Raw genomic sequence first — 26,409 nt, 5'->3', positions numbered from 1 at the left:
GAGGAATTTATTATTATAATTTAATAGGACTACCATTGGACAATTTACAGAAAGAAGAAGTGTAAAAATACCATTTGGCCTCAAGGAAAGGTATATTTTTGAATAATGGACTTTTTGGTGGTCATTTATTCGGTGATTATTTTAATGCGGCAACATTTACAGTTTTTATAATTTAAAGTTATAAAATGTTGTAATCTGTAAGCATTTCATATATGTGTGATTTTTATTTTCTGGTATTTTACTGAGAATAGTATGTTGTTTTTTTTTAACAATCTCTCTGATTGTTTTTTTTTTCCCGCTGTTAAGTGATGAGTACGATTGAAATCACTATTTCTAGTGAAATTTAATATATTCTGAGAACAGCGAAAAAGGCAAACAAATTACTTTGTGGAAATTATGCTGTGCTATAAAAAATGTATTATTACATGTTATAATTTTTTTTTCTTTTCTTTCACAGATCCAAATTTTAAAACAAGCAATTTATATGAATTTAGATTGGAATGAATATATGAAAAAAATGTATACCATTTTTTATTCCTATTATTGTGAAGGTAAGTTTAAGTAAGTCTCAATATGCAGAATGACGAGGTCTGCAAGAAGCTACAAAGTTGAAACATGTTTCTAAAACACTCTGTTTATACGTATGCGGTTTTCAAATCTGACCATAATCAGATATCATGTGACCTGCAAAAAAAGAGATTTGAGGGGTTCATAATATTTCCCATTGTACCTATTGAAGGACCGCAATCATTTCAATCATTTTTCTTTGAACATCTTTGGAGACTAAACTCTGTGCTTACCTTCTATCATTCGCAAGGAATTTAGAAACCGGAAATATGTCACTTTTTGTAACATAGTTATTGCGCAAGACACTCTTTCATATTAACAAAGAGAGGAAAAGGCACTCTGTGCACTTTTTATACTCCCTGTAAATACAACCTCATCATACACACCACTTTGCGTTGAAAGGGTGTTCTATAAGTGTTGTTGTGCATGATTGCACTGAATACTCATAGAACAAGACACATGTCTAGAGTTATCAGAAATCATTAATCTCGATATGTGTGTGAATGGTGCACCATTCTAAAATTGGTGTAGGAAAGCACAACAAAGAGAATTGTTTTAGTTTCTCCACATTTTTATATCTTCAATGCATGCTAAAATGTTCAGCATACATTGAAGGAGAAAACTGCGTTTTCTGATTGTTTTTGTGCAGGAAGGTGTGTCTTCCTGCACAAAAACAAACAGCACATGACACAGATATCCTTGCACTATGGTGCAAGGGTGCCTGTGTCACCACATGGCTGCAGTTTAAGCAGCCGTGCAGAGAGAAGCATAGATTTGCAATATATTTATGTACATATGTTGCATCCCTGTGCTTCGGAAGTACTACAGCACACTGCAGTTAAAGAGGTTACTGTGTGATGCTGCAGCACTTCCTCATAGTTCTGCACTTATACATTCACCATACGCTACTAATGCATTCATTCAGTCAATTACGTACTACACATACATTCACTATAAATATATAAAACATATTTAAACTTTTCAGAAAAACACACATTCACTGGATGACGTCATCAGTGATATCATCAGTGATATCATTTCAGATGCCATCAGTGATGTCATCAGTGATGTCACTGACCATGTCATGAGTGATGTAATATGTGACGTCATCAGCAGTGCATTGCGGGGGCGCGAATTATAGTTAGCTGAACTAACTAGAACAGGGGAATTTCTAGGGTTTTGTACGAGGGAAATGTCCACCTAACTATAACACCCCTGAAATCTATGGTTTTTTTCAGTGAATATATATATATATATATCTATATATATACACATACGTTTCTTTGAAATGAGTTCCCTGCATATATATATATATATATATATATATATATATATATATATATATATATATGAAGAAAGAGGGTGCCCCCAGGTGAGCCGCACACACAGGAGGTAAGCATGGATTCAGGGGGAGTAGGAAGAGTCCATCGCGTCCCCGACTCGTTTCGAGCAGACGCTCTTCATCAAGGGGTTCAGCTCTACAAACCACCAGCGAGGCATCGTTCCAGACCTTCTTTTATTTCTATTTAAAGGCACGCTCAGGTGAGCCTATAGCAGGAATTCTGGGACTGGAAGTCCAAACGCCTCTTTCTTCTCACATATGTGGCCGGCCCGGTCGCGAGCTGCACTGCCGCTGATGGGAGCGGATCCGTTGCTGATGATTCGTTGGTGAATACGGAGCGGGAGCTGTGTGGTGGCATTAGGGTGAGCACCTGGCTGAGCAACCATAATAAACTATCTATACTACAACCTGCCATGCGGCCCACTTGGGAAACGGCGTTTGGACTTCCAGTCCCAGAATTCCTGCTATAGGCTCACCTGAGCGTGCCTTTAAATAGAAATAAAAGAAGGTCTGGAACGATGCCTCGCTGGTGGTTTGTAGAGCTGAACCCCTTGATGAAGAGCGTCTGCTCGAAACGCGTCGGGGACGCGATGGACTCTTCCTACTCCCCCTGAATCCATGCTTACCTCCTGTGTGTGCGGCTCACCTGGGGGCACCCTCTTTCTTCTCACATATGCGGCCGGCCTGGTCGCGAGCTGCACTGCCGCTGATGGGAGCGGATCCGTTGCTGATGATTCGTTGGTGAATACGGAGCGGGAGCTGTGTGGTGGCATTAGGGTGAGCACCTGGCTGAGCAACCATAATAATCTATCTATACTACAACCTGCCATGCGGCCCACTTGGGAAACGGCGTTTGGACTTCCAGTCCCAGAATTCCTCCTATAGGCTCACCTGAGCGTGCCTTTAAATAGAAATAAAAGAAGGTCTGGAACGATGCCTCGCTGGTGGTTTGTAGAGCTGAACCCCTTGATGAAGAGCGTCTGCTCGAAACGCGTCGGGGACGCGATGGACTCTTCCTACTCCCCCTGAATCCATGCTTACCTCCTGTGTGTGCGGCTCACCTGGGGGCACCCTCTTTCTTCTCATATATATATATATATATATATATATATATATATATATATATATATATATTACCTACTGGCGGTTGCCAGTAGGTAGTTATAGTTAGGACCTATTATCGTAGGAAAATCGTATCATTCTATTCCCAATAACTTTGGCGCCGGTTGACGAATCTTTGCAAAATTTTCAAAACGAATGGCCCGTTCCGGTCAGCTCCTATCCTAAAAGTTTGGGAGTGATTTGTCAAGCGGGGGCCGAGAAAACAGGGGGGTCCCAAAACGCGTTTTCCCCATGTTATTTCCCATAGGAAATTTTAGACACGGCTACAGTCTGAACTGCTGAACGGAATTGCACCAAATTTTGCAAAAATGTAGCCCTTGGTTCAGAAAGTGCCCTTTTTTTTAAATGGTGTAAATCCGTTCACTAGTCCCTGAGAAATTCAAAAAATAGTGGTGAAAAAGTCATTTTCCCATAGGAAACTTTAGACACAGTTATTGCAAAAACTGCGGAACGGAATTACACCAAATTTGGCAAAAAAGGTACTGCTTAGCTCAGAAAGCGACCTTTTAAAGATGGTGTAAATCTGTTCAGTAGTTTTTGAGAAATTAAGAAATAAAGATAGTGATATCTAGAGGCACGGAGGATCCGCGCACCCTCCCGATCCATAAGCTTTATTCAAATTGGCTGTCAACACTCCAGACAAGGAAGTGTTTGCAGCCATCTTGTGCCTCGGTAGAACTGCCACCCTTGCTTTTAAAAAAAGAAAATAACTACCTGTGTGGGGGGCTCAAACCCCCCCACACGGCCCGGGGACCGCCACCTCCCCGGGGCTCTAATTATTTATATTGGGGGGTCCGTAACGGACCCCCAAGCCCCTGGGACCCCCACCACCCGGGGCTTTGCAAATGTTGTGAGGGGGGCCGCGCTGCCCCCCTCCTGGAGCCTGTGATGGCCCTGGGGCCCGCCACCCCCCAGGGCCGGCTCCTGCAGTGTCCCGGGGTGCCCACCAGGTGCTTCCAGTAAGCGCCACTGCGCGGCGATGCAGAGAGGTGGTCCAGGCCGTGCCCCATTTTTACACCTCTCTGCAACGCAGCTCTGTGGCGCTTACTGGAGGTTCCTAGTGAGCTAGTTGGACCCTAGGGACACTCAGGATTCAAGGGGACTTAATCTCCCAACTTAAAACGGCCACAGGGCATGTTTACACAGTGGTGAAGGGAGGGGACGGGGCCTGAGGTGAAATGTGCAAACATGTCCTGTGGCACGTTTTCAGTTGGGGAAATAATTCCCCTTCAATCCTGAGTGCCCCTGGGGGCCAACTAGCCCACCAGGTGCTTCCAGTAAGCGCCACTGCGCTGCATTGCAGAGAGGTGGTCTAGGCCGTACCCCTTTTTACACCTCTCTGCAACGCAGCTCTGTGGGGCTTACTGGAGGTACCTAGTGGGCTAGTTGGACCCTAGGGACACTCAGGATTCAAGGGGACTTAATCTCCCAACTCAAAATGGCCACATGGCGTGTTTACACAATGGTGAAGGAAGGGGACCAGGCCTGAGGTGACGTGTGCAAACACGCCCGGTGGTGCGTTTTAAGTTGGGGAAATAATTTCCCTTCAATTCTGAGGGCCCTTGGGAGCCAACTAGCCCACCATGTGCTTCCAGTAAGCGCCACTGTTCTGCGTTGCAGAGAAGTGGTCCAGGCCGTGCCCCTTTTTACACCTCTCTGCAAGCAGCTCTGTGGTGCTTACTGGAGGTACCTAGTGGGCTAGTTGGACCCTAGGGACGCTCAGAATTCAAGGGGACTTAATTCCCCAACTTAAAATGGCCACAGAGCGTGTTTACACAGTGGTAAAGGGATGGGACGGGGCCTGAGGTGACGTGTGCAAACACACCCTGTGGCGCTTTTTAAGTTGGGGAAATAATTCCCCTTCAATCCTGAGGGCCCCTGGGGGCCAACTAGCCCACCGGGTGCTTCCAGTAAGCGCCACTGCGCTGCGTTGCAGAGAGGGGGTCTAGGCCATGCCCCTTTTTACACCTCTCTGCAACGCAGCTCTGTGGCGCTTACTGGAGGTACCTAGTGGGCTAGTTGGACCCTAGGGACCCTCAGTATTCAAGGGGACTTAATCTCCCAACTTAAAACGGCCACAGAGCGTGCTTACACAGTGGTGAAGGGAGGGGACGGGGCCTGAGGTGACGTGTGTAAACACGCCCTGTGGCGCGTTTTTAGTTGGTGAAATAATTCCCCTTCAATCCTGAGGGCCCCTGGGGCCAACTAGCCAACCAGGTGCTTCCAGTAAGCGCCACTGCACTGCGTTGCAGAGAGGTGGTCTAGGCCGTGCCGCTTTTTACACCTCTCTGCATCGCAGCTCTGTGGCGCTTACTGGAGGTACCTAGTGGGCTAGTTGGACCCTAGGGACCGTCAGGATTCAAGGGGACTTAATCTCCAGCCACAGAGCGTGTCTACACAGTGGTGAAGGGAGGGGACAGGGCCTGAGGTGACGTGTGCAAACACACCCTGTGGTGCGTTATAAGTTGGGGAAATAATTCCCCTTCAATCCTGAAGGCCCCTGGCGGCCAACTATCCCACAAGGTGCTTCCAGTAAGCGCCACTGCGCTGCGTTGCAGAGAGGTGGTCTAGGCCATGCACTTTTTTACACCTCTCTGCAACGCAGCTCTGTGGTGCTTACTGGAGGTACCTAACGGGCTAGTTGGACCCTAGGGACCCTCAGGATTCAAGGCGACTTAATCTCCCAACTTTTAACAGCCACAGAGCATGTTTACACAATGGTGAAGGGAGGGGACGGGGCCTGAGGTGACTTTTGCAAACATGCCCTGTAGTGCGTTTTTAGTTGGGGAAATAATTCCCCTTCAATGGTGAGGGCCCCTGGGGGCCAACTAGCCCACCAGGTGCTTCCAGTAAGCACCACTGCGCTGCATTGCAGAGAGGTGGTCTAGGCCGTGCCCCTTTTTACACCTCTCTGCAAAGCAGCTCTGTGGCGCTTACTGGAGGTACCTAGTGGGCTAGTTGGATCCCAGGGACCCTCAGGATTCAAGGGGATGTAATCTCCCAAATTAAAACAGCTACAGGGCATGTTTACACAGTGGTATAGGGAGGGGACGGGCCTGAGGTGACGTGTGCAAACACGCACTGTGGCGCATTTTAAGTTGGGGAATTAAGTCCCCTTTAATCCTGAGAGTTCCTGGGTCCAACTAGCCCACCATATACCTCCAGTAAGCACCATAGAGCTGCGTTGCAGAGAGGTGGTCCGAGGCCATGCCCCATTTTACACCTCTCTGTAATGCAACTCTGTGGCACTTACTGGACATACCTGGTGGGTTAGTTGGCCCCCGGGACCCTCAGGATTCAAGGGGACTTTATCCCCCAACTTAAAACGCCTATTGGGCGCGTTTGCACACATGTCATCCCAGGCCCCCCTCCCTTTCACCAGTGTGCAAACGCACCCCATGGCACATTTTAAGAGGTAGTTTTAATCCCCCTGCCCTATTATATACTAGGGGCTTACAGAGGAGGTCATGCTAATCACAGGGGTTCCCCAAATGATAGTGTTCCCTAGTGTATGTAGGTGTTTTCACTGTATTCTAAGTGTCTTTTAGCATAGCACTGGCTCTAGGTCTGGTTAGTCAGAGTCAGTTAACACCAGTAACCGTCTGAAAAAGTTGTGGGCACAGGATGATTTTGTAAGAAGGCCTCTTTCTGCTCCTCTGTTGGTTCTTTCTGCACATGTCTTGCTTCTTCCTGCACTTTTCTTTGTCTTTGAGGACTTCTGTTGCTTCTTTCTGCATTTCTTTTTCTTCTTTCTGTGCATTTTTTCTTCTTTCTTCACATGTCCTACCTTTGTAGGCATAGTTAGAAACTAGCATTTAAAAAACCTTTGAAATTCACTTAAAAAACCATAGGTTTCAAGCACGTTATAGTTAGGAATTAGCATTTAAAAAACCTTTGAAATTCACTGAAAAAACCATAGGTTTCAGGCACGTTATAGTTAGAAATTAGAATTTCAAAACCTTAGAAATTCACTGAAAAAACCATAGGTTTCAGGGGCATTATAGTTAGTTGGACATTTCACTCGTACAAAACCAGTGAAATTCCCCCGTTATAGTTAGTTCAGCTAACAATAACTTGCGCGCTCGCAATGCACTGCTGATGATGTCACATATTAAATCACTCATGACATGGTCAGTGACATCACTCATGAAATCACTGATGACATCTCAAATACCATCACTGATGACATCATCCAGTGAATGTGTGTTTTTCTGAAAATTAAATATGTTTTATATATGTATATCTCAAGGTCGATGGAAAAATAAATGGGTATATAAGTGTCTAAATGGATGATTTATTTTGTAAAATTAATTGTATAACTGACTGATTAAGTGTATCTTAGTGAATACATGGGTTAGCAAGTAATATTTAAATATGTACATATCTGTATCAGTCTCTCACGTTGTGTATAAGTGGCTGCATGGGTTGGTGAGTAGCTACATGAGTGTCTATATGGGTTATTAGTTGTTTTTTTGAGTATCAGTATGAGTGTCTGAGTGTCTGTATGGTCCGGTGGGGGGTATTACTTAGCGCATAGATGCATGAATGCTTGACTCACTGTTTGTATGTATTGAAGACAGCATGTGTGCAGGACTGTATGGGTGGTTGGGTGTGTGTATGGGTGTGTTAGTGAGTGAATGACTGTCTCAATAGTGTCTTTTTTGAACTAGTATATGTGAGTTTCGGTGTATATAAGTGAGTATATGTGAGAGTGAGAGATCGGAAGAGTTTCTGTATAAATAAATATGTGTATAAGTGATTGTTTAAGAGAGTAAGTATGTGTAAGTTTCTATAGAAGTAAGTGTGGTGGTGTGTGTATAACTGTATATGCAAGTAAATGTATGTTTGATACCTTATTTGCATTTGTGACTATGTGTGTGAGTAACTCTATAGATGAGTGATGGTGTGTAACAGGATGTATAGGTTTATGAGTACATATGATGAGTAAGTACATGTATGAGTGACTGTATATACCTGTTGCTTAATGAGTGGATGTGTGTGTAGATCTTGGAATTACTGAATAGGTGTGTGGTAACTGGTATTGGTGTGTCAATTGTTTTGAAAATGTTAGTTTCTATTTTTGAGTGTGTATCAAAGGTTAAATTAGAGTGAGAGGAGGTCTGCCACTCTATCACAAGGATGATGTCATCAGTGATGTCTTCAGTGATGTCTTTTGAGATGTCATAAGTGATGTCATGAGTGATGTCACTGACCATGTCATGAGTGATGTAATATGTGACGTCATCAGCAGTGCATTGCGGGCGCGCAAGTTATAGTTAGCTGAACTAACTATAACGGGGGAATTTTACTGGTTTTGTATGAGTGAAATGTCCAACCAACTATAACTTCCCTGAAACCTATGTTTTTTTCAGTGAATACATATATATACATATCTTTATATATATATATATATCTCTCTCTCTCTCTCTCTATATATATATATATATATATATATTATCTACTTGCGGTCGCCAGTAGATAGTTATAGTTAGGACCGTGTTTCCATAGGAAAGGGCACAGGTCCAGGGCACACTCATAGGTGATCCAGAGGCAGCAGAACACAGGCTGTTCGCAAAAAAGCCATACAGGCTGTAAAGACAGAAACCAAAGCTCATCTAGTTCTGATCCAGTTCTTGAAGCAGAGGTATGCCAAAGATATGCACCAAGAGTTCACGGCACAGCAGGGTGTGAGGCAGTGCCAGCTCCAGTTATGAACTGGGATGACCATTGCGGAGAAAAAACATAATAATCAGTAGCCCTGCAACCAGAATCAGGACCAGCGGAAGACCTCCAAGGATGGTTCAGAGGACAGAGTGGAAGAAGGATAGAATAATTCTGAACACCATCTGGAAGGTGCTGATCAACCCGGAGCCCATGCTTTTGAAAAACCCTATGATTTCAGTTGTATTAGATATGTTGAAAATACGATGGACGAGCTTCCCAAAATGTTGTGGGAAGTTGGGACGGAGAAGCGCCTCTATCTTCAAAGAGAACATGCCACCTTAAAATCAAATGTCTCCTTGCCCGAAGTTAAGGTCATATCTTTCTGAAACAATAAGGATTTCAGTTTGCTCAGGGCATCAAAGCACACTTTAGTAAGATTAATTGAAGGCCATAACATGTCCTCCCTAACTACCCTGGTAGGAGTAAACAGGACTTGTGCGCAACATGTTATAATGGAAGATACGGTTACCACATAGGTACCCTGATCATTCCGAATCAGGTAAATCCCATTCAGTAGTAGTCTGAAAGCCTGATGTATCACTCCTGCTGGAGACCCTTTCCAGTAGCAAGAAAGATTCTCCATGGACGCATTGAAGGCCCAGTATCACAAAACATTGTTGCAGACAAGGGGCTCACTTAAAGTACTTTCTCAGTCAAAACCGCTGAGAGAAATTTAATTGTCCTTGTTCCTGCAACGAAGCCTGAATGGTAGTTCCCATTGTTCATGTATGAACCCTTCACCTAATGCTTCATACTTGCCCACGTGATGGTGTTATAGACAGTACTGAAAGTGAAAAGTGTAGGTCGCCAGTGTAATGTACCCATTGATTACAATCCCATCCGGAACTGGAACAGCTGAAATGTTCCCTATGGACAAGTCTCTCTGTTTATGATGTGAGAATGCATGTGGCTTTATGTTAGACCTGGCATCTTTCGGCGTGTTTTCCCTGCCTTTTTGTTTCTGTCCTTCTGGTTTTGAAAGGGCAAGTGCTGCTACTGTAAATTATGTTATGGATTGGTGTTTCCAAGATTGGCATGTTTGGTTTACTGGTAAGTCCCTAGTATAGTGTATTGAGAGTGCCAGGGCCTGTATTTCAATTGCTGCCAGTGGGTCTGCAGCAATGACTGTGCCACCATCAGAAGTATCCCTGTAAAGGTATCTCAGACCTGCCATTGTTGTGTCTGCGTGCAGTTTTTGCTGCCATGTAGACTTGGCAAGGGCACCTACTTGCCAAGCTCTAACCTTCCCTTTTTTACTTGTGAATCACCCCTAAGGTAGGTTCACGCTATCCATATGGTAGGACCTGGACTTGGAAGTTCGGGCTGGACTGTTCCCATGAGGCACAGGGTCAAGACTGATTTGCATATGGCCAGGTCTAAACTGGAGTGGCATGGTGAGCAAAAGAATGATGGATTTAACCCAGATCATTTGACTGGGGGTGAATGTTTTAATTTGTTCTGCATTCCGTCCATCAATTGAATGTCTTTTGCTTTCTTGCCCTAAGTGCGCCAGGTATGCCCAGAGGTGGGTCCTGGGCTCACTGTGCCACTGGAATCAAGCTATCCTGACTGAAGAGGGGTGAAACCCCGAAACCAGTCCAAGGATGCTTGTTTCCCGTTCGGGGAGGACCTGGTTGGCAGTTCGGGCTGGACTGTTCCCATGAGGCACCGGGTCAAGACTGATTTGCATATGGCCAGTTCTAAACTGAAGTGGCATGGTGAGCAAAAGTATGATGGATTTAACCCAGATCTTTTGACCGCGGGGGAATGTTTTGATTTGTTCTGCATTCCGTCCCTCAATTGTGTGTCTTTTGCTTTCTTGCCCTAAGTGCGCCAGGAATGCCAGACGTGGGTCCTGGGCTCACTGTGCCACTGGAATCAAGCTATCCTGGCTTAAGAGGGGTGAAACCCCAAAACCGGTCCTAGGATGCTTGTTTCTGGTCCAGGGAGGACCTGGCTTGGCAGTTCGGGCTGGAGTGTTCCTATGAGGCACAGGGTCAAGACTGATTTGCATATGGCCGGGTCTAACCTGGGGTGGCATGGTGAGCAAAAGAATGATGAATTTAACCCAGATCTTTTGACTGGGGTGAATGTTTTGATTTGTTCTGCATTCCATCCATCAATTGTGTAACTTTTGCTTTCTCACCAATATGGGCAGGATGCAGTGCATATGAAAGGTAGGACATTCATTGGTGTGTTTGACATGTCCTGATAGTGAAATTACAGTGTAATCATTGCTCACGATTAAAAGGCTATCTGTCCCATAGGATAAAATAGGAGATACTTTGAAACATCTTACAGGTATAACTTCCCATTGGGACTAGATAGAAAAATTGAGTTTAGTATGCCTGAACACAAAATTTAAAAATGCATCTTTTAGTAAAGATGTTTTTTATCTTTTAGGAAGTGGGTGTTTTCTTGCTTAGTCATCCTGTGTGCCTCTGCTGGTTTGTGGATAAGCTGCCTGGCTTTGGAGTGGCAGGGGCTGGGGATGTGCATTCCCCTCAGACAGCCACTGAGGGGGTTGAGGTGTGTCCTGCCTTTCCTGGATAAGTCGGGGCTGGGCTGAATAGACCTGGGCTGCATTAACAGTAGTGGAGGAGATTTTTTGCACCTGAATAGGACTGGTCTGCCTTGGACAATGCTGGCTCCACTTCCTGCCAGGAAGCTGGGCTAGAGAGGATGGAACTGGTTTGGACTGAACACAGACACCTTCTGCCACAAGAGAACAAGTACTTTAGAACTCTTTTGGACAAAGAAGACTGCCAAGAAGAAGAGCTGGAGAAGTTGTGAGAAGGAACTACCACTTTGCTAGGTGCTTTGCTTTGTTGGCCTGCAGTAACTCTTCTGTCTCAGGCAGTAGAAGTACTGGACTGAACTTTCTGCAGCTTCTTTGTGTGAGTTTCTCCAAGGGCTTGAGGTAGAGCTTGCCCCCTGTTCAAGAAGTCTCAGTAATAGGAAACACTTCAAGTTCATCTGTTACAAGCACTTGGACCTGTTTATTTTTTGCTGAAATAGAGGAAAAATCAACCAGATGCCGTCAACGGCGCCTCTGCCAGCTCTGTGTCCTGAAGGCACCACAGAGGTCACTGCCGCACTTTGCACAGCAACCCTGGTCTTACTGATGCTGTTCGACTCTGCCACCAAGCCACTGCTTATACCTTAACCTGTGGGCACCACACTCCACACCGCCTCACTTCATGCCGCTCCCCTGGTATCCCCAACGATGCCAATCCACGCCAAAATCGACACCGCTGCTTGCGCCGTGGTTGAGGGCACTGCTCATAAGTCACACAACACACCGTCCTCATCCCGTACCGTAGCCTTGGCCTACCAATGCCGGTGTCATCAACTCAAGTTTGTCAGCCGAAGACAGCGCTTCATCAATGACGATGCTACTGTTTGCACCGTGACCTACCAGCACCGAGACGAGAACAGCATCACTTTGCATCAGAGCTCTGGTCTTACCGATGCTGCTTGATGACTGTCACCAAGCCGCTGCCTGCACTGCGACTTGAGGGTACCGCATGCCGCACTGCTGCACTTCACACAGCAGCCTCCATACCTTTCGATGCTGGCGCTTCCGATTTGAACCTTGTGGATTCTACCTGCATCGTATGTGACTTCAAGGGCCCGACGACTCCTGCACCGACCTCCAAAACTGACGCCAGCTCATCAGAGCTCAACGAGAGGTCGCCGATGCCCTGCATTTCTAAAAGTACTGTTTTGTGGGTCTTCCTGACACCAGAGCTCGCCCGCGACGCCGCGGTCAGCCAGAACTGTTTGGATTTGTTGATCAGGACGCCATGAGAGCCCCGTACGTACTTTTAAGCCTATTTTTGGTTATTGAGATTTCTGAGATCTAAATGGTGGATTTGTATACTTTTTGGTCTTGTTTGCACAGATAAAATACTGGTTAAATCTCTAATAATGGTGTGGTGTCCTTTTGTAATGTTTTCACTGCATTACTGTTGGTTATGTGCAAATACTTGTGATGGCCAGACTGGACTATTGCAATGGACTTTACCTCAATGCACAACAAAGAGTGTTAAATAAATTGCAGATACTGCAGAATGCAGCAGTTAGACTGCTCACAGGCTCCTCAAGATTTTGCTCAGTCTCTAATGAGAGGAAAGCTCTACATTGGCTTCCAGTCAAAAACCGAGTACGATTCAAGGCTCTTTGTCTAGCATTTAAGGCATTACACGGCATGGGCCCAGATTTTCTAAAGCTTAGACTACGATGGGGGGGCAAAAGTCTTATCTACGGCGCAGCAAAAGCATGGAACAAATTGCCTTTCTATCTCAGGACCATGACGGATCTTTTGTCATTTCGTAAAGAACTAAAGACCTGACTCTTCTCCCAAGAGTAAGCGCCCTTTCCACTCTTCAGTGGCCAGTAGTCTCAGAGGAATTAGTTAGCGCCAGGACACCCCCGGGTATTTGTCGCGCTCTACAAATGTCATTAACATAACATACTATACACACTGCCTCTGAGATAAGCCTGACTGCTCATTCTAAGCTACCAATGGGGTGAGCAGGGGTTATTTCAGTAGTGTATCCCCCATTATCCTGACTAGGGAGATGGGTCCCTTCTTGGACAGGGTAACAACCTGCCAACTAGAGACCCCCATTTCTAATACTTCAGAACTAAATTTACGTTGTGTACTGCAGAGCGTTTTGTGACAAAGTGTCCATTCAAAAGCAGGAAGAACACAGTCACAAAACCAGTCCAAAGTATTAGAAAAAGTAATGCAACTGTAATCCAAAAGTGCAGCCATGGAAAAACAAGGTTTGTTCTTTTCAGCCAATGACAGAAGACACACAACTTTAGATCAAAAGGCATTGGTGATGGGGGAGCAGTGGAGCCGCCAAAGTGTCAGAAGAGAAGTCATCAAAGTTGATGAAGTATCCAGACACCATCTAGTCTATCTTGGGCAGCTATGCAGGCAGGTTTGAATTAGAAGAAGACTCGATTTGTGGTCTGTTGACGTTGGTCTTTTTCTTCTCTAGATACCGAATTGCGTTTCTGTACTTGTAGACTGCACAGTTGTTGTTGTTTTTTAAACAGATGGAAGACATACTTCATTGTTGTTTGTGGGTGTCTCATGTTGAAGAGAAAGGGCTTAATTTTCTAACCAAACATTCCATCTGAACATCATGCGTGGCAGAGAGAGGAGATTGGTAGCCACCCGGGACTACCTGCGGCTTACCGTTGAGAATTGGCAACATGGTGCGGTTGGAGCAGATTGATGGAGACAAACCTGTCTCTGTGTCCGGCAAGGGGCGGAAGAAGTATAGTTCATGTATCTTCACCAGCCAGGACAAGAACAGGCTCTCTGTAAGATGGCCCAAACTCTTTTTTGTCTACAATATTTTCTTACAATATTTTCTACTGGCAGTGCGTTTTACTTGGATGCTGCTTTCTTTGTCCCGAAAATCGTTCTGTTCCTGTAAAACAGCCAAAAGGTCAATTATGTCAAATGGTGTTTCTGCTGCCACTGTGCTGGCAGAATTGCGGTCAGGGGCCCACATCCTAACCCCAAAAATGATCTCATAAGGACTACGACCACCCATGGACCTTCTTGGTATATTATTCAGGGCCTTCTGGACTTCATATCGGTGATGGACCCAATTGCGACCTGAGCCTAATAACTTGCTGTTAAAGACTGCTTTAAGTCCCAGTTATTCCTCTCAGTGACTGCATTTCCCTTTGGATGGTATGGAGATGAGAACCGCAGGGTCACACCCATACTTTCCATGACCTCTTTATAAGCCTGAGAGCTAAATGCCGGATCCTGGTTGGGATGTAATGTACCAACTGCATATGTCCCGATGAAGACTCGCAGATCCTCTTTAACAGTTTGGGTATCATCTGATCACTTCGGCCATACTTGGGGGAATTGAGAGCAGGAATCTACTGCCACGGAGATGGACTTGTTTGAAATAAAAAATGGTGTCGCCTCTCCCTGAATGTCTGTTGGATGTATCCCAAAAGGAACAGGAGGAATGTATATCAGTGTCCTGATACCTGTCAGGTGGTTTAACATTATCACAGTTGTGTAAATTGTAACCTTTTTTGGTAGATTCCTATGTAGGAGACCCACCATGTGATTTTGTTTTATCTTTATTTTTGTTACTATCGCACTTCTACTTCATGTAAGAGTCGGGCGCTTGCTTAGAGTTATCCTTTGCAGAATTACTCTTTACATGTGATTTCCCAGGTTTTTCTCCCAAAATATCCCTACCCAGTGTAGCACAGGTGTCTTTGATCATTTTGCCAATCCACACTCCTGTTGTGCAGGAGGCAAATCCATTAGGCATTGGCGTATAGCTAATGCTTCCTATTTTATGTTGTTCAACATTATGACGGATACTGCGGCAAAATTGCCTATCAGTTTCATCCCTAAGTCCAGGGCAGGTGCTGCCCCGTGCTCATTCTCTACCTGTTTTAATAATTCAGGTAATGCCACCATTGAAGGGGTATCATGTGTTCTGGTATATACCGCAATAACAACTGTACCCCAAGTGGCACAATCTTCTACTGGTGGAGCCATCCCCATTGGCAAGGCAAATTGTCAGTATCCTATGTTTTTCCTCTGGGCTCAAATGGGGAAATACTGCTTCAAGCTGGTTTTTTTGTGCAATCCAAATACAAAATGTCTTCCCTTTTGGTGGGAATCTTTCCCATCACTGCATTTAATTTTTGAAGGCTGATGCATGATGTAGCTAATTGTGGTGCTACCGCATGAACATTCCATGCAGGAGCGAGTGTTAATGTTCACATCACAAATTGTTTTTTTACTAGATTATTATATAATCCCTCTATCTGGTCTGCGGTCAGACGGTCAACATATGGGTGTTCTACGTACCCACCAGACATGACTGCTCTGCTCAACTGGCCCTGACCCCAATCCACAGATCCACAAGACTAGACCCGGAGGAAGATCCTTCTCCTCCCTCCCTGCCAAGACCTGACTCAATTTAAGAAGGATCTCAAGACCTGGCTCTTCGACTGAACCCCTGCACCCAGACGGATCAGCAGCCCCCACAGCACCTTGAGACCCTCAAGGGTGACTAACTGTGTTATACTCTGATTGATTGAGTGATTTATTGAGTGTGTGTATCAGGCTAGGACTAGCCAGATCACCCCCTCATTGCTGAGCGGACCCACTCTCACATTTTGTATACTATGGGAAAGGGTGCCTTTAAATCAATTGATAAGGTCTTGGTAAGTATCTTGATATACACTCCCAAATAAAAATAAATTCAGCACTCCCGAGATGAGGCACTCAGTAAAGCAAGGACATACACCTGGAAGGGAGGCTCAGCACTCAGAAAATGAAGCAAATCAAAAGCAAACCAAAAGGCAGTTTCAAAATAAAGCATATGATTTTATCAGTACAACACTCTCTAACAGTAAGACTTTTCCAGATGTCAAATGAAATAGATGAAACAACATGCACAAATATATATATATACATATATTGCCTACTGGCAGTCGCCAGTAGCTAGTTATAGTTAAGACCTTGTTTCTATTTAAAAAGTGTTTTTTCTTTTGCAAATATCTTTGGCGCCGTTTCATGAATCTTCGCAAATTTTTCAATATTAATGGTTCACTCAGGTCAGCTCCTGGGATGAATTGTCAAGCGGGGGCCAAGAAAAAAGGGGTGTCCCAAAACGTCTTTTTCCCCATGTTAATTTCCATAGGACAAGTCTACAGCCGGAACTGTTGAACGGAATTACACCAAATTTGGCAAAAAGGTTGCTCTTGGTTCAGGAAGCACTCTTGTTGTTAAATTGTGTAAATCCATTCAGTAGTTGCCGAGAAATTCAAGAAATAAAAATATTGATATCTGAGCGCCGTGGAGGGTTGGCGATCCCTCCCGAGCACGAGCTTTACTCTGATTGGCTGCCAACAAGGACCCCCAGGCCCAAAAGAAGCTTTTTAAAAAATAATTTTGGCCAAATTCGCGCTGCGTGCGTGAATGCGCCCAAGATTGTTTTTAAAAAGGAAGCGCGGTCCCCTGCACTTCATTTGTTAAAAAGTCCCCGGGCGGGCAATGTACCGGGGGCAATTCTGAAATTAAGGTGTGGGGGCCCCCACAGCCCCAGAGACAGCCACCTCTCCGGAACATCATCATTTATGTGTGGGAGGGCACGCGGGCCCCCTGCAGCCTGGGGGACCGCCACCTCCCCGGGGCTTTAATTAAATAAGGGTGGGGGGCCTCACGGGCCTCCTTCAAGCCCCGGGGCTTTGCTAAAATTGGGTGAGGTGGCCTCGCGGGCCCCCCCAAGACCCTGGGACCACCACCTCCCTGGGGCTATAACTAATAATTAGTGTGGGAGGGCTCGAGCCCCCCCACACTGCTCCAGGGACCACCACCTCCATGGGGCTTTACAAATGATGGCAGGGGGGGCCACGGGGCCCCCCTCCAGATGGCCTTGCTGGCCCTGGAGTCCGCCACCCCCCAGGGCCGGCTCCTGCAATGTCCCGTGGTGCCCATCCCCAGGACATTGCTGTTTGCTATGGCAGGGCGGGAGCCCCCGCCCTGTGATAGCAAACTCTGCTTTGGTTTTTGGACATGAGAGCAGCTTTTGCACAAGGAGAGCTGCATGTCAGTAGCTCCCCTTGTGCAAAAGCAATGCCAGCTCCCGCTGGAGGCGCAGAGCTGGCAGGGTCCATGGGGGCATTGGGTCCCTCCAAGGTCCCCAACAGTGAGGCCTGCCCCCAGGGGATGGGGTCCCGGGGCCAGATGTGGCCTGGGAGGGGGGCCACGTGGCCCCCTCCCCTGTAATTAAAAATATTAAAAAAAGAAAAACGGAAAGGCCAGCCCCAGGGGATGGGGTGCCCAGGGCCATGATTGGCCTGAGGAGGGGGGCTACGCGGCCCCTCTCCCCAAGATTCAAAAAATAAATAAAAAGGCTGCCAGGCCCGAGGGATGGGGTCCCTGTGGCCAAAAGGGGCACAGGTAAGGGTGGCCACGCGGTTCCCATCCCATAAAATTAAAAAATGAAACCGACAACTTGCCAGAGGCACCGTCCCCTCCCTGCATGACTCTTCTAACGTGCCCCCTGACGCGTTCTAAGTTGGGAGATTTAGTCCCCTTGAATACTGAGGGTCCCTGGGGGCCAACTAGCCCACCAGGTACCTCCAGTAAGCCTCACACAGCTGGATTGCAGAGAGATGGTCCGAGGCCGTGCCCCCTTTTCACACCACTGTGCAAACTCTTGGCACACTGCTGGTTGGGTGATGAGGTCCTCTTGTGTCCTGAGGACCTCAGGTTTTCCTGCTCTCACTTCAATGAAGCAAAGCAGGGTTTGCTATCGTGCTCCCACCCTGCCATAGCAAACGGCAATGTCCCGGGGGTGGACACCCTGGGACATTGCAGGAGCCGGCCCTGGGGGGTGGTGGTCCCCAGGGCCATTAGGGGCTCCACTCCCATCATTTGCACAGCCCTGGGGTGGTGGCGGTCCCCAGGGCTTGGGGGCCCATGGGGCCCCCACATATAACTGATGAAAGCCCTGGGGAGGTGGCAGTCCCTGGGGCTTGGGGGTCTGTGAGGCCCCCACCCTCAAAACATTTTCTGTGTGCCCCGGGGAGGTGGCGGTCCCCAGGCTGTGGGGGGGCATGTGCCCCCGTTCATATTTAAGTAAAGCCCTGGGGGTGGTGGTCCCTGGGGCTTGGGGGGGCCTGGGAGGACCTCCACAGATTAATAAACAAGCCCCGGGGAGTTGGCGGTCCTCGGGGCTGCAGGGGGGCCACATGCTGTCCCATATATTATTTGCATAGCCCCAGGGAGGTGGTGATCCCCAGGGCCCCTGTGATATAATGTTGGCATTCCCCCGGGACCTGGCCCACCCAGGGGCTCATTTAAATGAAGTGAAGGAGCCAGTGCTTCATTTTTTTTTATTTTCACGGCCGGATTTGCGACCCCAGCGCTAATTTTGGGCCTAGGTGGTCCTTGTGGGATCCCCTGAGGAGGCCTAGTGGGTATTTGTACCCTACCCCCTTTTCATGCTTTTTTATCTTTGTTTCTCCCTTTTTCTTGTGACTCGGTTACCGAATCACAAGATGGCTGCCAACACTTTCTGGTTTGGAGTGTTGACAGCCAATCAGAGTGAAGCTTGTGCCTGGGAGGATTTGCGAACCCTCCTTGATGCTCAGATATTGATATTTTTCTTTTTTACATTTCTCAGGAACTACTTAACGGATTTACACCAAAAGGGTGCAGTTTAAACCAAGCCCTACCTTTTTGCCAACTTTGGTGTAATTCCGTTCAGCAGGTCAGGCTGTAGCCTGTAATAAAGTAATAAAGTAACTATAGACAATACCATGGAGGAAACGCGCTTTGTGACCCCCCTTTTTCTCTCCCCCAGCTTGACGAATCACCCCAAAACTTTCGACATACAAACTGAGCGGTCCAACCCTGTTTTTTTGAAAATTTCGCGATTATTCGTCATGGCGTCGAAGATATTGCCAAATCAAAAAATGCTTTTCCTAGGAAACTAGGTCCTAACTATAACTACCTACTGGCGACTGCCAGTAGGTAATATATATATAATAAGAAAAGAGGCTGATTCAACATTGCAGTCTACTTAATATTTCATCTGGTGGACTCATTCATCAGGTGCAGCTTCTTTGTGAAAAGATGTTCTATTGATTCTTGTATGTGTAGTTCTTGTTCCTTGAGGATTGCTTAACTGCATATATTTGGACATTTTTTCAACTATATTTTCTTGCAGGTTTTCCTTTTTTCTGTATCAAGCCAGACACCAGTGCGTGTTCCAAGGTTCTTTGATACTAAGTTATTAGGGGCATCCCACTTTCTACTATCATTTTGCGCTTGTTTGAATAATAACATTTACCTTCAATGTGCACAATATGACAGCACCTCCATTTTTCCTTATGTCACCTGGTGAACCTCCTATACAATGGCAAAAATGGTGTAATCTTTTAGTCACTATGCAAGGGTATGTGACACATCTGTGCAGAATAAAAGGTGCTTCTGCTGATGCACTGCCTTGGACCTCAAGATCTAAAAGGTATTTGAGTACCTCCACAGTTTATTTGACAGTGACACTGCTAACTTAAATGAATACAAAACCCGCTTACAAAAACTTGATTTGCACCATCTTCCCAAGCTGAGCCTGTTTTAGAACATTATCGTTTTGAGAGGAGAATGCAATGTCAATTGGAATTTGTAGAGCAATACATCACTGAATTCTGCAGGTTAGCTGCTACCTGTAAGTTTGATACAGCTAATAAGGAACAACAGAGAGATCAGTTCATGTTAGAGTGTACAGTAGACAAAGCCAGAGAAAGTATGTGGCAAAAAGACAACCCTTCTTTGCAAGAGGTGTTGACAAATAACAAAACACATGAACATTCGAGGGCTTGTGTGGAGGTCATTCATAAAGAGACCTTTAAATAAGACAAAGGTGAATCTTCAGTGGTTAAACTAGTCCAAGATAAATCCTTCAGTGAGAAGGTTCCAGTGAAGTAAAAAAAAGTCTAGTAAAGTGAAAACGTTTCTCTGTAGTTGCTACTGTATGGTAATATGGGTGACATGGCTAACAAACCAAATTAAAGTGTGGTCATAAGGGTCACTTTTCCAAGTGTTTGCAAGTTGAACAAAGATGGAAAAAATATAAGGGAAATAGACTGAGAGTATGAGGATGATGATATTGAAGAAGTAAGTATTCTTCAAGTAAAAGAACGTTCCTCAGATGGCCCCTTAGAGGTGGTTTTGGTTAATGACGAGCCAGTAAAAATCACATTTGACTCTGGTACTGAGGTAACACTTATTCCCAAGATCTTTTATGGTCAGCATTTGAAAGGAAGGGTAAAATTGTGAAGGCCTGACATTAAACTCAAGGGCTATGGTGGTGAACCCATAGAGTTACGTAGTTATTTTTGGGGCACCATTGAGTTCAAGGACAGAATCATACCAGGGAAAATGTGCGTCTCCATGTAGGGAGAGTCTCTCATCAGTTGGGTCCACCAGCGTGACTTGTACCTCTATGTCGATCCAAATGAGAATCCCTTTGTGTGTGTTAAGGATATGCCTTCCATCGGAGTGTATCTGGGGGTGATGTGAGTGGGTGAAGGAATTTCCAGAATAATTTTAAGACAAATTGGGGTTTCTTAAAACTAATTTACATTTAATAATTTGAAATCAGATGCACAACCCAAAGTGGTCAAAGTAAGGAACAAGATAATATGAAAGCTGAATTGGATACATTAGTCAAATATGGCATAATAGAGGTGGTGGAAGCCACGGAGTGGGTCGCTCTGGTTGTTATGGCCCGGATGGCCAATGGTTAAGCCAGGTTTTTCATTGACTTGAGAGATCAACAAAGTGGTGGCTGTTGATCACTATCCCCTACCCAACATTAGTGGAATGTTGTGTTCTCTCAATGGAGCTAAACATTTTTCTTCTCTTGACCTTATGTCAGCCTATCATCAACTAAAATCCCATCCCTCATACCAAGAGCTTACAACTTTCATTACGCCCTTTGGCATCTTTACATTTTTAAGGATGCCTTTTGGATTAATCTCTGCTGATGTGGTTTTCCAAAATGCAATGGAAAAGGTTTTGGAGGGTATTGATGAAATAAAAATATACAAGGAACATGTTTTCATTCATGGGTTTAATCTGGATGAAGATGACATCAGGTTGCGTGAGGTATTGATTAGACTACAAAAGAGTGGCCTAATGCTGAAATTAGAAAAGTGTTAATACACTGTTTGTGAAATTGAATACTTGGGCTACATTGCAACTGGTAATGGCATTAAACCAAAGAAAGGTTTAGTGGAGACAATCAAGAATCTTCACTCACCAAAGAACAAGGAAGAGCTGGTGAAGTTTCTCAGCATGGCTAAGTTTTAAAACAAATTTGTCCCGCAATTTGCTAAAAAGAAAGTAGGAATGTGCAGTCTACTAAAAAAAGAGAAGGAGTTTAGATGGTGTGACATCTGTGAAAAAAGAGTTTGAATGTATTAAAGCAAATCTGGATAACGCTGTGTGTTTGAGCAGTTTTCAACCTAGTGATGAAACGTGTGATGACTGATGTGAGTTCTAAAATCTTGGTGCTGTGTCAATGCAGATATCAAAAGAGGAACTCGGGACAATATTGTTCATCTCTAGAGGTTTGAGAGGAGCTAAACTCAATTACTCAGTTATTGAGAAAGAGGCGTTGCCCATTTTCTGGGCTGTAAGGAAGTTGAGGAAGATTCAAAGGGGGAAAAAGTTTATAATCAAAACTGATCACAAACCCCTCAAGGAAGCATTTTAAAAAAAGGTGTGGATTGAATTTCTGATCGAATACATAAATAGGTTGTATCTCTCCAGGAGTTTGAATTTGACATGACATGCATCCCAGGTGCCAGCAACATTTTGCAGCAGATTGTCTTTCTAGGTTAGGTGACAATGCTGATCTAACTTCCAATGATCCAGAAGAAATCTTGGAATGTAATGATATCTTTGGTGGTGAAGAAGTTGATGAGGAAATACATTTGTGTCTCATTGCAGATAGTATCATATAGGAAGAGGAGAGGAGAAAGGAATTGGAGGATGATTCTGTTCTTCAGACAGTCATGACGATGATTAGAGATGGTTAGTGTGATAAGAGCCAGTGCAATGTGAATATTAAAGGGTATTGTCAGCGTAAAGAAGAAATGTCCATGGTTAGGGGCTTGTTAATGAGGGGAAGCAAACTGGCGCCCCCCCCTAATGAATTAAGAAGAAAGTTGGTTGAGAATACTCATGCCAGTCATATGGGGATAGCTAAATCCAAGGAAAGAGTTAGAACAGGTAACAGGTGGCCAGCAATAAATGTGATGATTGAAGGGGAAGTAAGAAATTGTGTAAATTGTACATGCAGCGATAGGGTGTTGAAATGCATAACACAACCCATGGTTGTGAGAGAGCAAGCTACCGGCCCTCGGGTAGACATAGCAGTTGACACTTTGGGCCCTGTAAAGATCAAGACGTGTGGCAGAAATGTTGTCGTCTGTATTGACATGTTTTCTCATTGGTCAGAGATCAACATAGTGAATTTGGTTGGGTCTAGTATAATTATCCAGTTTTTAGAGGATTGTTTGAGAAAGAAGGTTTCCTTGCAACTCTTCTTATGGACAATTGAGTGCAGTTCGCACAAGTGTGAATTAGGAGTTTCTTAAGGCAAGGGGTGTACTACATGGTAAAGCTAAACTCTATCATCCCAAAAGTAACAGCATTCTGGAGAGCTTCATGGGAGTGCTAAAAGAATGCCTGCAGTAGGCAGTTGTGAATATTGGGAACTGAGAGAGTGAACTTAGGAAAAATAGTATGTGAGTTCCATTTAACTCCGCACTCATCAACAGGGATAAATAACACAGGGGCATATCAGCAACGAGGCGATAAAAAATTATCGCCGCTTTTGCGTCCGTTTTCGGGCCAAAAGCGGCGATAATTTTATCGCCTAATCAGCAAGGTCACTCTATCGCGTGAAACCTTGCATTAGCGCCCGAATTCTTAACGCCCAGCTTTGCATCTCTAATGAGATGCAAAGTGTGCGTTCCTGCCCTGACATGACTGGAGAAATGTCGCTAAGCGACATTTCTCCTATCATCAGGCCCCTCGCTATGAAGCATAGCGGCAAGAAAAGTAGCGATAACCCCTGTTATCGCTACTTTCCTTACGCCTGCTTCAGGACTGACTTAGCCATGATATCCTATGGAAGGTGGATATCATGGCTAAGTTTGCCTTGCCCTATCATCAAGCTAACGCCAAACTTCGTGAGATTATCGCTGGGTTTCCAGTGAAAATCTCACGTTTGGCAGTTAGTGCTAGGATTTTTATTGCTTTTGAGATAAGCGTTGCTAATAGCACGCTATCTCAGCTATAAAAATCCATGTTAGCCGGCGATAATTATCCTAGCGCTAAGTGTCCTTAGCGATAATTATCGCTGGTCCTTGATGATATGCCCCTCAATTTCAGATATTCAGTGGCAGGATTCCCAACAATGAAGTGGAAATGAAAAGAGGATAGTGGTAAATGACCAGTTGGACATGGTCGAAGGCTGTTGTAAAAGAGAGAAGGAGAAAATACTGAGGAGGATGTGTCTGTATGATGCACACAAATTGATGAAGGATACTGCTGTCCAGGGTCAAAATTAAATCCTCCAGAAAGGGCAATGGAGTTTCTAAGTTCAGTCATCCCTTGAAGATAATCAAGGTGTTCAAAAATGGTGTCAGAACAAGTGATCATAAAATCTGGAATCTTCACAGAATGGCCAAATTTCACCCTATGGAAGATGCCTTAGCAATCGCAGGTCCTAGTAATGCTCGGTTGGGCAATATAGAATCAAAGGATTATTCAGTAACGAGACCGCAACACAAAAAGAGCTCCTTTATGCCTCAAAGACTGTGTTTAAAAATGGAGGTGCAAGTAACTCTTTCCCTTTTGTAGGTCTCATGATTCCTTTTATATTTTAGCTATGTTTTTAGTTTTGTTACGGTGGGTTTAAGTTCTCTTGTTTGCTAGTATAGGGCAGGATGGCGTGTTGTATTCTGTATTTATCTGTACATCTTTGTGCCTTAATAACATCCCTGTGTTCCTGCAGTGACATCATTTGTTGGAATTTATTGTTTATTGCTAGGATGTGATTCAGATTGATCAGGGTTCTACTGTTGTTATAGCTGTCTGGGGTCTCTGACGTCTTCAACGTAATAAATCTCTTACCTCAACCGATGAGTCTCTGAAGTGGAACTTAACATATGCCTGTGCCACTCTACATAGTGAAGGTGGTACTGCACTTTGCTGTTTGAAAGTAGTATACATTCATTTAAGTAAAATATATATATCAAATACAATTTCACATCAGCTTAGGTCCTTGATTACTTTAAAAAAAAAAAAAACATTTTCTTACATATAACTTGCCGTATGGATATTATTTAAGGTACATATATTTGTTTTGTTCATTTAAATAGGTTTCTTTTTCTTCCCATTGTAATCACTGCAGAAGGTCTTCATCCAGCCCCATTTTTAAATCCTCCTTAGATCCTACCTAAACAACAGGATTCTACATAAGTATTCCTTGTTTATCATTTGAACATTTTAAACATTTGCACTACTCTGGACTTTGTTTTCATCTTTGAGTCTGAGAGCACATATAAGGACAATATGGATGCTGGTGTGTCATGTGTACCTTTAGTTTTTCATTTGAAAAAGTCTCCCTCCTTTACTATTTGAAAACATATGTGTCACAAGAGAACATGGGTCAAGTAAAAAAAAACAATGACAGAAACATTGAGATATCTGCATTGTATAAAATGGAGGGAGCACATGGGTTGGACCAAAATCTGGTGTGGTAGACTTGAGAACATACAAATAAGAAAATACATATTTTAAGTTGCATAACTGAAATTGTTCTCCTTCTAGACATTATTTTTGTTTGAGGTATGAGGGAGTTGAGGTGCAGGAAGTTAAATTGTTTTCCTCAAGAACTCACAATGTGGTCAGTGGTAAAAAGGGGGGGAGGCGAAGTTAAGACTGGACTTTCCACAGGTAAGTAGATGCTCTGGAAGTAACCTTGGTATTTATCATGCGTGGATGTTAATTCCATGAATAACAATATTCTTCATTACTCTATTGTTGTTTCCAGTCAAACCTGGTATGTGCCCAGCTATCTTGGCCAAGTGCAAGCTTCCCCTGGATAAACCAGAGTGCCAGGATGATAAAGACTGCCCACTGAACAGGAAATGCTGTGAACTGTGTGGAAATAAGTGTCTGGAGGCAGTGCCAGGTAAGAGTACCATTCATACCTCACATTTATTTAATACGTAGTAAGTAAGGTATTTGAGATTATTAAGTGTTATTATGACTGCTATGATTTCTTGTGGTGTAAAGTTATATATTATGTAAGGATGTAACTACTGCATTGAGAATAGGGGAGTTATAGTTAATGTAGTGTGGTGTGTATGCGTCAAGACTGTGTACGGAGGATCGTGTTATATAGTAAATTGAAGGTGGTACATAAATTATAAATGTAAGTAATCACTTGTGACTCGCAAATTAGAAATGTAAGTTATAACTATAACTTTAGAATTAGAATTAAATTAAGTTTTCCCAAGTATAACTTTTCTTCAACTTTTTCAAATTAAATGTAAATGGTTTTATTCTTTAATAAATGTGTGTTTTAAATCGTAGTGTCAAGTGTCATTTAGTTGAGTGTTGTTAAGTAGAGTGTGGTAGGGTAAAGTGAAAGACAGTATCATAGCGCGGTGAAGTCTAGTGTCTTACAGGGGAATAGAGTGGAGTGGTGTAGAGTGGAGTGTCATAGAGTGGACTATGGTATAGTGCATTGAGGCACAGTGGAATACCGTAAAGTGGAATGACATACAGTAGTGTGGGGTAGAGCAGAGTGGCGTAGAGTCGAATAGAGTAGTGTACCATCCAGTGGATTGGTATAGACTTGTGTGGCAAAAAGTTGTGAGGTAAAGTGTAGTGGTGTATACTGCAGTGGTGTACAGTGAAGTTGTGTATGGTTGAATAGGATACACTGCATACAGTAGATTGGCATATAGTGGAATGGCATAGAGTGAAGTGGCCTACAGTGTAATTGGAGTGCCGTACCGTGGTATAGCATACATTGGAGACGCATAGATTG

The 26,409-nt window shown here is 44.4% G+C and overlaps 1 protein-coding gene across 1 annotated transcript in view; it reads left to right on the top strand.

Moving 5' to 3' along the window:
- Window positions 1-26,409, top strand: part of LOC146822216 (uncharacterized) — a 203,951-nt gene that overhangs the window by 76,762 nt on the left and 100,780 nt on the right. The window contains exon 8 of the mRNA XM_085613363.1: window positions 25,405-25,545. Within this exon, the coding sequence (XP_085469489.1) occupies window positions 25,405-25,545 (141 nt within the window). The remainder of the gene's footprint in view (window positions 1-25,404; window positions 25,546-26,409) is intronic.

This window comes from Triturus cristatus, chromosome 6 (assembly GCF_964204655.1).
Source record: "Triturus cristatus chromosome 6, aTriCri1.1, whole genome shotgun sequence".
Classification (NCBI taxonomy): Eukaryota; Metazoa; Chordata; class Amphibia; order Caudata; family Salamandridae; genus Triturus; species Triturus cristatus.
This window is presented reverse-complemented; position numbering and strand designations above follow the sequence as displayed.